Here is a 14,005-nt window from a genome sequence, read left to right as displayed (position 1 = left end):
GGACACAGCATTGGCAGGAACCTCAAATTCCTGACCAAACCCTCTTCCACACAATGCCTTCTGAAAGAAAGGAACCCAGGGCTTGAGCCAGCCTGACGCTGGCGGACAGACAGGGCTGGCCTTGCAGGATGTCAGAGCGCCAGGCGGCTGCAAGAGATACTGGGTTTTCACACAATCCCAGCCTGACTGTTTTGCTCTTCAGGTAATTAAACAAGGAAGCAGGGCTGCTGGGTATGAGCCTGACCCCAAAGCTGCGGCTCCATGGTTCTGCATATCAACTTCCGCAAGAACTGCCCCGAGCATCAACAGAACATTCTCCTCTCACTCTCTCTCATTTCCTTCTCCACCTTTTCCTACAGCTGACCCAGAAACAAATCCTGCTTACAAAAACATCCATAAGAAAGGTCTGAATTTATTTGTAATAAAAATCTCTGTGCTATTCCTGGCCATAATCCTCCAAATTTTATAAAGCAAAAAACTACCTCAATGGCAGGAACATCGTAAATATTCATATATAACAAATCTATGTAAAACACCGGTGTCTTAATCAAGATGAGTTAGTTGAAGAAAATAATAACCAAATAATAGTTTTAACATGTGCTTCATTAAAGTGTGAATCTTCAAATTCAAAAAGCTCCCCAAGAAATAAATAATTTTGATAGTCCCGTATACACATTAAATATTTGTTGTGGTGCATAATTAACAGTTATTTTACATTTTGATAATAGTCATTAATGTAATCAGCTAAAACCTATGATCTGGTTTATTACATTTCATCAAAAATCTTATTTATACAAAACTTTAAAACATGCCTTATGTGCAAAGTCACCATTAAAACCCAGGAATATAAAAAATATCCTTTAAAAAATAAGAAAGTGGTATATTTATATATGTTATACATATTAAGCAATGATTAGAATCATACAAATAATATATTCTTCCTTCATCTCCAAATCCATAGAGTAAAATATAGGCTGAAAGAGACAGAGACCAAAAGAGAGAAGAATACAAAAGCATGCCTGCTTGTCTGTGTTCAACACAAAGAACATTAAATGAAAACAACTGGCATGCTGCCAAATTCCTATAGAGGCAAAGAGATTCAAATAAATTGATTTCACGCATCACACTGACCTGGGATCAGTGTGCAGTGCTACAATAAGCTCAAAGCTCCATGTGGGGTAAAGCCCATTAATGCTATCAGACCCCTCAAACATGCCCAAGAAAAACTAAAAGCAGACACTCGAGAACCAGCAATTTTACTTAAGAAAATAACTTTCCTCTTTTCCTAACAAAGATACCAATGTTTAAAGGTACACAGCATCATTTATGTTAACATCTTTAAAATAATCCTTTTTCAAAATACGAATGTGGATTTTTGAAACCCGCACAGTATGCAAAAACTGATACTACCTAAATATCCCAACCCATGATATGCATGAATGTAAACACACACCACTTTGCAACAAAAGTTTCCCGTCATTCTTTCCTCCCATGCTATTTTCTCTTGCATCTTTTAGAAAGCCAATGGATCTTTTTTTTTTTTAATATGACAAATATTGGACCCTTCTTAGAATTTTCCTTAATGGCTTTTAAGAGCAAGCTCCTCAGGCCAGACACCACTCCTAGCTGTTCCAATCCGTCCAGGCCTCCCCATGACACGCATCACAGAACAACTCCAAATGGCATTCTAGAGGACCAAGCACTGTGTGTGTTGGGGGTATGCTTTAAAATACGGTGCGGGGGGCGGGACATACCAGTGTTCTACTTTTACCAGCTTCCATCCAAGCTGGTGGCATGCCCCCTCCGTATTATTTCTCCCACCCCCCAACCTAACAGAGGCAGGCCTGTCTCCGGAGACCCCTCACGCCTGCTTCAGACCTGCCACACACACCAGACTCTCTAGCGCCACCTCAGGCCATTCTCACTCACAGCGCCCACTGGTCAGCTTCTGGTAGTCCTTAGCCTTTTTTGCTTCCAAATCACAACTCCAAAACTCCAAGAACCCAATGGATTCCAGGTGTTTGCAAATTTACAGTACGTGATTTCTGTTCCTCTCAACTTCTTGGTCAACTTGAGTCTGAATCCCATATTTCTATACAGCCATTCTTACCACAAAGGAAGAAAAAACTAGTAGTAAATTTTTTAATGCCACATAGAAAATAAAGAAAACTCAACAGTTATAAAATAAGCCAACACAAATGTGTATGTGTGTATATACACTGTGTACATGCATCAGTCTCTTAAGTATGTACATACGCATTACATGTATAGGAAAGAGAGAAGGAAAAAGAAATTCAACATGGTGTTTCTGATACATGATACTGGATATTAAGTATTCGCATATTATAACAAATATAAATGCAATAAGTTGTATTAAGATGTGGGTCCTTGTCGTGCATTTTGGCTATTCCATGTTATAATGGTTCACTGCCAGTAGGTCACAGATATATTCCATATGACCAGAAGAGAATATGATTGTAATGGGATGGGTGGGTATGGATAAAGATAATAACTATATGTATTTACATTGTATGTTCAAGTTTTGAAATCCAATATCCTCTTCAATTTTTAATCTGCACCTTGTTTTTATCATATTAATAACAACCCCAACAGGCATAAATTAGGCAGAGAGCAAAGAATTACATCCTGTTTGAAAACATACTTTCTTCTAATGTAAGATGAGGAGAAAACAATTCTAAAGCCGGGTTGGTGGTGGTAGTTATTAGTTTGTTTCCTTTAAGATAAGATATTGCTACCATTCTTTTTCTCTATGTGAGACTTTAGAAATCTAATCAACCAAGATTTCAGTTCTCAAAAAAAATAATTGTCACTAACAACAGTATGTAAAGAAGATAGAAGCAGAGATGGGAGATGTGCAATTGCTTAATACAACTAGACTCCTTGCCTTCTCTTTTGAATTGATGTCTCTTACTAATTATAGTAGAAGAAGATCATCATAACTTGAAAGAGGAGGAATGAAAAGAAGCAAAATACAGACACAGGAAGCAAATCATAATTAAGGCTTCCCCAAAGTAATATATCATTCTACAGAGAATTATTTCATTTTTTCTGATCTTTCCAAAAAAAACTCTCATTTGCCAACATCTTTCTGGGAACTTTAAGAACAAGCCAATAAGTATTCGTAGGGATGGCAAGAGTAGCGATTGTGGGGTGGACGCCAGCAGTGATGTTTCCAGAACAATGGTCACAGAGGGTAAATATTTTGCTACCCTTCTTTCCACATAGGCAGTCAGTCACAGAACTTCAAATCCCTTCCCCAATCACTAGAGTGCCAACCGGTATCACACAACATTTGTGTTGACTCTCAACTTTTTCTTAGCAGTTTATCCTCATTCATTGGTGCTTCTGCACAAGTCCACTATCTGCTAAACCTGAAACAGGAGACATCAACTCTCTGAACCCATAACTCAGGGCTTCCTTGAATTTTCAAATGTTGCAGACTTTCAGAAGTCTCTTGCCAAATGGCAATGCTTAGTATATATTTGCTATTTTCCTAAAGTTAGCTATCACTTTTTTTTAACATGTCTATGGATATGAAGTCTGCTTAGGAAGTGACATTCGCCTAAAAGTTTTTTTAAAAATCCAAATCAACCAGAAGAAATAATAAATTGAAAAAACACTGTTTTGCCTGTTTAGTCAACAAACTGTTTCAGAAAACACCATCTCCTTGCTACAATAAACACAGAAATCATGGCATAGCTTTTACTCTTTAACTCCAAGTATTGCTAGGCTTATAACAGATGTATCATGAAACATGGCAAGGAGCACTGCAACAAGAAAAGAGTAAAAAAAATTGGTACTTGATCATTTGATATCTTCAGACCCAAAGCTATCAAGTAGGGTTCCCACAGCCAGATTGGTCCCCGTCCAATCCCCACACCCAAAGATTTAAAGGACAAATGTTTAAAATATACAATACAAAGTCTTTATCAACAAGCACTAGAATAAGGAAGGAAAAAAAATCTTCACAATTATAATTTATTGGAAAAAAATAATTGATTTTCTGGTATGTAAGTAAATTGGAAAATCAAAATATTTGTCTGTTCCTTACCTTGACAATATTCAAAGTTCCCTTTTTTCCGGCAGTCACCTATTACTAAACTCAGTGCTCTCCAAGTGTTTCTTTTGACAGATATCATTCTCCACCAATCGCTCTGCTAATTTCCTCTCTCCTTTTCTGACTGGGACAGAGATTATGTTCACCAGCCCAGAGATCAATCTTTTCTATTGACAACAACAAAGGGAAAAAAAATGCATATATCACAACCAGTCTGAAGTATCATACCCACCTATTCACATAATACTAGGCCAGTTTTATTTTGTTTTAAAAAACAGATACAAACTCTTCTAAATTTTAGAAGAATCCAAAACAATCCCCATTGTCTCAGTTCCTATAATGACATGCTCTAAAAGATTTTTAATTTTCCAGTCATCTGACTCAAAGCTGGATTCATTCCGAACCTGAAAACTCTTCTTTTCTTAAATTGGTTTTAAAGTACATGTACGTCAATACCTTAAGAGAATGTGTTAGATTTTACCTGTTTCGGAAAAATTAAATAATCTGTCAAATAATATGGTTTCTTTAGAAAACATTTGAGACATCATATGTTTTTATTTTATGGAATTTTACATGCAAGTTAATTCTGTTTTAAAACAAGTGGTATCCACATTGTTTCATTATTCTAAACTTTCGATATTGCCATTATTAGCTAACAGTTTAAAACAACTAATAACAGTGAAGAATAATTCTTATGTAGTTAAGTAGTTTAACAATATCAGTAAAAACAATTATTGGTGAATTATTTTACAAAATCAACAAACTTCTACTACTTTCGCTTCTTCTTCTAAAGCAATCCAAACTTTCTCATTTTTCCTGCTAGATTTGACAGTTTTAGAATTTGCTCATTCATCCATTCACAAATATTTGCTGAGTGCTTATTACTCACCTACTACTATTAATATGACTACTACTACCACCACTACTATGAATAGAAAAAGCATCACTATTTAATTCTTACACTCTATGAAATACAAAGGTCTAGCACAATCATATGTACACAATGTAGGAACTCAATAAATGCAAAGGAAAAAATCTTTATAAATGTATAAAGATATTTAAAAAGTACTACTAAGACTGTTGGTATTGAGATGAAATTACTTCCTAGAAATTAAAATTGGTGAACATACTCAAATGTATATAAAACAATCAGAATCTATTTTTTAAAAAAAATTATTATCCTTTATTATGACTCTGCTGTGATACAATCATTTGTTTCTTGTTGTTCTTCATGGTAAAAAATAAACAAATAAGTACTGATTAGGAAAAATACAGTACTAGATATTTCTCAGCTGCAATTTGCCTTTATGCTCAGCAAAGATCACTAAATATACAATCAGTTGAAACTTGGAAATATTTAGCTTACTATGAAACTTACAATTTTATTAAATGATAAAGCAAAAAAAGTCAATAAGAAAATAACCAAGATACACAGATACATATAAACATATAGATTATACTCAATACTCAAATACTGGTGTGGGGGAGGGGCACACAGAAGCAGAGACTGGAAGTAAATACATGTTAATATTATTTCTGGAAGATGGAAATATGGGTAATTTTTCTACACAATTCTGTTATTTCTAATATTTCTATACCAAGGTAAAACCGTTTTATAAATAGAGGCTAAACAAATATTCTATTGGGAAAAGGAAGAAAATGGATACTTTTCTTAGAATTAATCATGATATATGATAATATTTTGCGCTTCAGCAACCATCAACAAAAGACACCAGAGAGCCTGATACAAGTGAATCATGCCCCTGTATGGGCCATAGTTATAATCTCCACTGAACAAATGAAGCAGGCAAGCATACACAAATCCTCCAGAGTCTAAGTCTATTCCTTCCTTCTCATGGCTGCTAAATACCAGACTAATGACTGGGTTTACTAACAAAAATGGTGTAGGGAATTTTGGTTTTGAGGCACATAAAATTACCATATGAATAAACTTTCTTTAAAAGACAAATTTTTCAATTAGAAATGATCCCTCAATATAGAATATACTGTTTCACTTTTTAACTTCACTTGTGGTATCTATTTTAATCAGAGTATTAAGAAGTGAATGAAGAAAAGTTGGCAGGAAGACAATGTTATGAAATATTTTAAATGTACATATTTATAAATTCTTAAATGTTAACATAGTATACAAATACATATTCAAACAATATACAATGTAAACCTAAAATTACCCATAAAAATTTTTCTCACTTAATGATTTTATATATGAAAAAATACATCAATAGGATAACTCAAAGAAAAAAGGAACTAATCTTTAGATTTTTCAAAATAATGACTTTGGAGTATCATGTTTGTGCTTCATACATCCAACACGTTAAATGTCCTTCCAATGTGAAATGATAATAAAATAAGTAATGGTAATGAGCCCTATGAAATATATGTTCAGATATTTCTGATACCTATTCCACACTAAAGTCTGTATCATGTGCAAATGATAATAAAATTTCTCTATCTTTAATAATGGCTTTGTTTGGATCCTTGGCCCTCAAATTTGTAAAACCTCATTATGAGGGGAACATACTGAGAAAAGTTTAAAAGCTAAGCTCCACCAAGAGCAGAATGCCTCAAACAATTTGTAGTTCTACAAGAGTGTTATTAAAAAGGCTCAACATGTTGTATTACCATGGAAATTGTGGAAAACATACATTCCCAAACAAATATTACTTTTTCTCAATGGTATGAAGTAATGAAAACCACATGTGTAAATCTGCGATCCGTGCAGTAGTTCAAGCTGCAGCTAATAGAAAATACAGAAAGTGAACTCTGCTATATAAAGGATTCTTGTTACAGAAATATAATGTGAAAACCAGATGCAGACAGAAAACCTTAATCACAGATGGGAATGTAATCACTGGCATACAGAATACTTTTTTGATCAATCTTAACCATATGTGCAATGTATTTATTTTCTAAGGAATGCAATAACTTGAGAGAACCTTCTATTTGAATTCAGTTAACCTCATATTTATAATGCTTTTATCTTACTCCCCCATCCCTTCAATGTGTATACTGAGCCAAGGTTTTAAAAGGAAGAGTTGCTGGCCTTGGCAAACCATTCTTGTATCAGTTTATCTTTCAAAAATTTAATAGGATGTAAAGACTACACACATCACAATCAACCTCGAAAGAGATCAAGTGCAGCTCCCCCCTTACTGTATTCTCAATCACTGCCAGGAATCCTCTCATTGCCTAAACACATTGCCCTAGAGAATTCTATGAACATTTGGGCATTTTTTCCTTTAGTAAATAATACATACTTATTCCAAAAGTGAGCATTTAATCACACCTTGTTTTATCTATCAACCTGGGTTGAATCAAACCTTAACTCTAACTTTTCTCTTTCCTTTTATAAAAACATTTTATAGCATAAAGGATGTTGTTTTACATTAACAAAAATACGTTTTTGGTTCCAAGGGAAATTACCACAAAAGGAACCTGTTATATCATATCATATCAGAAAACATTACCTTGGTAAGTACAGTCCCTGACACTGGATTGTAGCTTACCTTTGTCAAAGCTTCACCATGTTATTTGCAAGCAATTCTCCTGTATCTCCCTGATCTGAAGTAGTAGTCAACAGAGCACCACACATGCCTCACTTCAGGGCTATACTCAACTTCCAACAGGAAGTGACTGGAACATTGTGTTATTTGGGTGTCCCTCAGCATAGGTCACGTGAACTAAATGTCATTACCCTACTTCCACAAGCTTCCTTAAGCTTCCACGACACACACTCATCCAGATTCTCCTACTCATCTCGTAGATACACACACAGAAGCACACGGTCCTTATTCCTGCCCTAGTCTCACTTTCAAGACCCTCCATAACTTGGCACTAATGCACAGTTTTCAGCCTCCGCTCTGACCATGGCCTTACAGAGTGCAGCTATTTGCTGGCAAACTCCCCAATGGAATGCTTCATCTAATCCTTTTGGCTTTGTTCAGCGACCTCAGGACTGTTCCCATAGAATGCTGCATGGCCAGCTCCTTCTCATCTCCCAAGTTTCAGTTCAAGAATCACCTCAGGCCCGGCGCGGTGGCCCACTCCTGTAATCCTAGCACTCTGGGAGGCTGAGGCAGGAGGATCGCTCAAGGTCAGGAGTTAGAGACCAGCCTGAGCAAGAGTGAGACCTCGTCTCTACTAAAAATAATAATAAATTATCTGGACAACTAAAAATATATATATAGAAAAAATTAGCCGGGCATGGTGGCACATGCCTGTAGTCCCAGCTACTCGGGAGGCTGAGGCAGGAGGATCACTTGAGCCCAGGAGTTTGAGGTTGCTGTTTTTCTAGGCTGACGCCACGGCACTCTAGCCTGGGCAACAGAGGAAGACTCTGTCTCAAAAAAAAAAAAAAAAAAGAATCACCTCAGAGATGATTTCCCAACCATCCAAAAGAAAGTCTCACCACAACCACTCCCATCATTCTAATAGTGTTTCTTAATCATCTTCATTACATTTAATACTATGTAAACTAATCTTAATAGCTTTTTTGTTATCTTTTTCCCTCTCCCACCCCTGAACTGTAAGCTCTATGAGAGCAGGGGTCTCATCTGTGTTGTTTATTACTCTTATCTTGCATACTTGGAACTATACTCAGCACCTAGCAGTAGCCCAAATAAAAACAAACAAATCCCACCTAACGAAATGCCACAAAGGCCCAACTCTACCCCTAGGACTTACACAAACCTTTCCCTGGCTACTCCTAGGGCCCATGATCTTTTTCTCTTCCTTAAATTGTAGGAGCGTTTGTGGTCTACATCAGGCTTGGCAGATGTTTACCTGCCAGAAACTGTTCATATGAGCCCATTCCCACAGGTGCTGTGTAGACATAGGCCAGTAGGGAAATCACCCAGGGCATCCAGGACTGTGAGGCCAGCCCTTCCTCCTACACTGAGAAGCAGGATACCGTGATTGCAGCAGGAGTCCACACAACCTTTCAGATGTAAATACACTCCGGCAGTTTTTATGCAGAGACTTATCTCCCAATTGAGTTCCTCAGCTGTCGTAGAAAAGAATCCCCATCTTATTCTCTTTACACCTTCAGGCCCTACATTGATGAACTATATTCATTCCACTAGCAGAGCCACAAGGGCACGGCCATGTTTACCCAACAACGCTCACACCCAGTGCTTAGCACAGTGCCTGGCACACTGAAGGTGTTCACTTAAATACTGGCTGAGTGAACAGGGAATAAATGATTATCAAATATTATCTGGTCTTTCTTCAAGCCCCTTTCTCTTGTGATAGGGCATTATTTCAAAATCTAACAAATGTTATTTTTAAAGAACAAATTTATCAGAAGACAGATGACCAACAATGCAGCATGATTAATGAGTTAATAAACCAGCCAATTTTAAATGGTAAAAAGCTGTTAAATATCTATTATACATATAAGTTTCAAGAAATAAAGTGTTGTAAAATGACCATGGCCTGCATGCACTGACCACTTAGAAGCCTACCCGCACCCTGGCTGGACTGAAATCTCAGCTCCTACACTTATTTATCAGCTATTTGACCTTGGACAAGTCACTTAACCTCCGTAAGCTTCAGATTCAAATCTTTAAAGTAGAATAATAATACCTAGCTTAACAGGATGATATGAAGAGATAATTCTTATAAAGTGCCTATCTTAGTGCTCCTAGTGCAAGTATAATTTTATCCAATGTGCTCAGCTGTTATCATTCGATACTAGAAAGGAGGTAGTGCCTATCTTAATATTATGGTTCTAACTATTAAAATAAAATCAAAGATCACTACTCAAAAATGACCCAGTACAATCATAATCTTTTTCTTTCTGAAAGTCATTACTGTACTATTAGTGATAAAAAAAAAAAAGTATCTAGAATCAGTCAACAAAACCAAAATATGCAGAAGTAAGCTGCAGGTCCTAAAACATTTTGAGTGGCAAAGAAAAAATGTTTCCTGATTCTTCTTTCTTATTTAATTTCATTTGTGAAAGACCATCTCTAGGGAATAACAGATGAGAGAACCAATCATTTCCAAAGACTGGTTTCTCCAAATAAAGGTATCTGTTCCATGCCAACAACTTACAAAGGAAAGAAAAATGGGACTTTGAAAGTATCTGCATTCACGGCTCATGGTCACATATCTCAAGAGGCTACTACAACTGTCCAGCTGCAAACATGGCCTGGTTGCTGCTGCTCCTTATCAGCTGATCTCTCGCTCTTTTTCTTCCCTTTCATCCTCCCTCTCTTGGTCTCTGTCTCTTAAAAATTTGCAAACTTGTGGTATCTTTGTACTCTAAATGAAAACTTCTCTAAGTGCAGTGAGAGGTCTTGATAGTTTTTCATTTTTCCGTTTAGTATAATTCCCACCTGCAGACTGTGTGGCTGGCCCCGTTCATGGGGAAAACTCCTGGGTGGTGAGATTTGAAGAATTCCAGGAGAGTGGTGGTAGTAAGCCTTGGAACAGCAAAGCCTTGAAGAAAAAAAAAAAAACTAGGTTCAGACCCTGCCCCATCACTGGTGCAGGGTCATTTTGGGCAAGTAAGTAGATCCATAGGAGTGACTTATAAAATGAGTGCACTCCCAAGCCAGTATTAAATAAGATAATATGTAAACCTCACTCCATAAAGGCCTCCAATATGCCTCCTCCCCACACATATCTCTTTGAAATTGTTCAGTCACTTGCATTAAGAAACTGAAGGCTCACTCAGTTAAGAAGGAGTAGTACAATGGACATTGGAGACTCAGAAGCAGGGAGGATGAAAAACAGGTGAGGGAAGAAAAACTACCTATCAGGGGCAATGTACACTATTCAGGTGACAGGTACGCTAAAAACCCAGACATCACCAACCACTATACAATTCATCCATGCAACCAAAAACCACTTGTACTCCTAAATCTATCAAAATATTGAAAGAAACAAACTGAAGGCCGCACTTCTGAAAGTGTGTCTTCAAATGGAAATGTCACCTGAAGGATTAACAGTGAGACTCTTCACCCACATCTGCACTCTGAGCCGTGACTCTCAGCCTGAGACAGACCTGCTCACTGTTCAGTACCATCTCTGGTTTTGAGGCTGGTTCATCAGGCATCACAGCAGTTGCGATCCCATACAACATCAAAGAAAAGACAAAACTAGATGGGGAAGGAGCTGGGGTTGGCAGAGTACTGGAGGGGAAGTTCTCAGCCTGGGGATCTACCCAGAAAACACATATGAGCAACCAAAAGAGGACGAGTGCTCCTGGCAAGGGGCATCTGGTAGGGAAAAGCTGGAAGCCACTAAAATGGTTTTTAGCCTTGTTTGGATCCTCGATCAAATCAACAGTTCTATCTCATAAAAATGTCCATATACACAAAATTTTCCTTCCAATTTCAGGGAGCTCATCCTTCATAAAAGTCCCTATATGAACTTCATGGTAAGAAAACAAAAACAGGTTAAGATGTGCAGTCATCTATGAAGATCCAAGTAGCTTGACCACTTCACAGTTTGCCTAAAGTTGATCTTGTACGTGGGATGTTTTGTTTTGGGTGGGGGAGATTTGATTGTGTTTTATTGGTTTTTGTTGCTGTTGTTGCTGCTGCTAAAATTTACAAGCCAAAATATAGCAGCAATAAATTATGCATCCTATAGGAGAACACAAGGAAAGGGGAGCAAGGTGGAAAGAGACTGGGAAAGAAACCAAAAATTTCTTTTTAGTGTTAGCAATGAAAGGTTTCAGGACAGTTTTAAGTAAATAAACTTGAGTTCAAGGAATGAGCTTTCAACAAATATTTAATAAAGCGTCAAAAAGTACCCCAACTGTTCCAGACTCCCACTTTCAAGGAGCTTACAAACTACCAGAGAAGTCTGAATAGCATGGATGATAGCAAAGTTGGATGTGATAAATTCTGCCTTTGGAGAAGAGAAGTCATGAAGGCTTCAGAGAGGAAAGTTTCCCCAGAGGCTTAGGAGAAGACAAAGCAGAATAGGCTTGGCTTCCCTGCAGAAAGAGCTTAGAAGCCCAGACATGATGGAACCCACAATTTTAGAGAAGCCTGAGAGAGCAAGGTCTAGCAAAGCAGGGGTGTTGTCTGTCTTGAACATCCTCATATCTGCTGGTGTCAAACAGGGCCAGACTCTCCACTAAGTCCATACTGAATGAAGGAAGAGCCGGAGAGAGGAGATACTACAGGGGTTTTATAGAAGAAAGTGGTCACCAGTTCCAGAGCAGTCCAGTCAGATACCAAGAAGTAGTAAGCCTTTACTGAAGGCTGTGCTTCTCACACGCCATCTCATGTCATCCTCACGACAACCCTATGAGGTCATATCACTACTATCTGGATGAGAATTACTTCTAGATGAAGAGGGGCAGCAAAAGAAAAGAATTAAACAAGTGGTAAAGCACTTGGGAGTTAGGTCTCTTCACCACCACACTCAACTGCCTTCTGGCAGAGAAGAGAGCAGCATCACTTTCCCCGAGAAGAGTAGAATTCCAGAGCAGTCAACTCCAGGTTGACACTGCAATCTGTAACTTTACAGTGGGTGTAAAGGGTGTAAAGTGTGAATACAGGCACAAGATTTGTAAAAAAGACTCAGAGTTCCAAAGGACATGCAGCAAAAACACTCCTTCCCACCACTAACACCTGGGTCCCTTTCTCTTCCCCCAAAGCAAGCACTATTGTCCAACTCTTATATATACTTCCACAAGAAGAATTTTACACACTTCTTGTACAACTGTAGCATTCTACAGACATTTTTCTGCACCTTGCTTTTTTCATTTAACAATGTATCTCAGGAATGATACTAGATCAAGACTTAAATACCTCATTCTTTTAAAAAAAAAGACTGATTTTTTTTATGCTGAAGTTCTCTTTTGATTGCCAATGATTAATTTTTATCAAGCAAAATTCACAATAGAGGTCTTAAAAAATTCAATTCTGACAGATTTTAGAACAAAACCACAAACTCCAAATTCGCTTACAGTTCAAAGAATAAAAAGAATTGTCAGCATGTTTTTAAATTTAATGATATTAAACAAGATAAAAGACTCTTAAATAATATTATCTTGATGAACCATATCCTAAAAATCCTCATACAAGTAGATTTTGTTGTTATTTCTTCCAAAACTAAAATCTCTTATATTTTTCCTTTGCAATACTTTCTGCATCTGCCTCTTCCTTCTCATCCCACAACCCAATCCTGGTCATCCTTCTGTAACATCTAAACTGCTGCAACAAACTCTCTGCCTGGCCTTGGCCTCCATCCCATCTGGCCCATCATATTAGGGCCAACTCTTTGCAAATACAGGTTTCATTTGGTCCATGGTTTCCCTTTATCTAGCACAATTTTTTTGTGCTTGTTTTTACTTTGATCGTATTAAGATCCATTTTGCCATAGAATCCTTTGTTCAAAAGAAGTCCAGCTACACAGTCTAATATATAAAGCAATTTATCATAAAAGCAGAACTATTCTGGTTTTATAGTAATAAGGGGATGGATGAAAAGACCTGTGCCTAATCTGGGTACCCTCCATGACACCTCCCGACCTCGAGAGGCCCCACAGAACAGTTTAGAAATGTCTGGAGAATTCAGAAGATGATGCTTAAATCAAAACACTTGATATTCAAGACATTTATGATCTTTTTTCTCTTACTTCCCACTAATCACCCAAGGGTCCTTTTGCTGCAGCCACATTATTAATTTATTCTCTCTCCACCCCTACCCTACCCCAATACTCCTCCAAAGGCCTTTCCCCAACCTGAGCTTCTACACTCTCCATCCCTACTTTATAACTTACCACAACCCCATTACTATAGCTTTGCTTGATAAATCCTACTTGCCTCAAGACAAGCTTAAATTCCCATTCACTCCTGCCTTTAAAATCTCACTTTACCATTTAATTGGTAAGTGACTGAGACCCACCATCTTTGTAGCTATTTAATTTGTCCTGAATGGGTTT

At 37.4% G+C, this 14,005-nt stretch overlaps 1 protein-coding gene across 4 annotated transcripts in view; it reads right to left on the bottom strand.

The window, feature by feature from the left end:
* Positions 1 to 14,005, bottom strand: part of RUNX1T1 (RUNX1 partner transcriptional co-repressor 1) — a 138,941-nt gene that overhangs the window by 109,532 nt on the left and 15,404 nt on the right. The window contains exons 1-2 of one of the 4 annotated variants that reach the window (XM_045561942.1): positions 10,438 to 10,607; positions 4,073 to 4,245 (exon numbers count right to left, since the gene is read on the bottom strand). The exons of 2 other annotated variants lie outside the window; for them this stretch is intronic. In XM_045561942.1, coding sequence (XP_045417898.1) covers positions 4,073 to 4,160 — 88 coding nt within the window. In that variant the 5' untranslated portion in view covers positions 4,161 to 4,245; positions 10,438 to 10,607. Of the gene's footprint in view, positions 1 to 4,072; positions 4,246 to 7,605; positions 8,119 to 10,437; positions 10,608 to 14,005 lie in introns of those variants that run through there. One more of the 4 variants, XM_045561943.1, reaches the window with a different exon arrangement.

Source organism: Lemur catta, chromosome 9, assembly GCF_020740605.2.
Source record: "Lemur catta isolate mLemCat1 chromosome 9, mLemCat1.pri, whole genome shotgun sequence".
In the NCBI taxonomy this organism is placed as follows: Eukaryota; Metazoa; Chordata; class Mammalia; order Primates; family Lemuridae; genus Lemur; species Lemur catta.
Note: the sequence above shows the minus strand (reverse complement) of the source record. Positions and strands in the feature narration are given on the sequence as shown.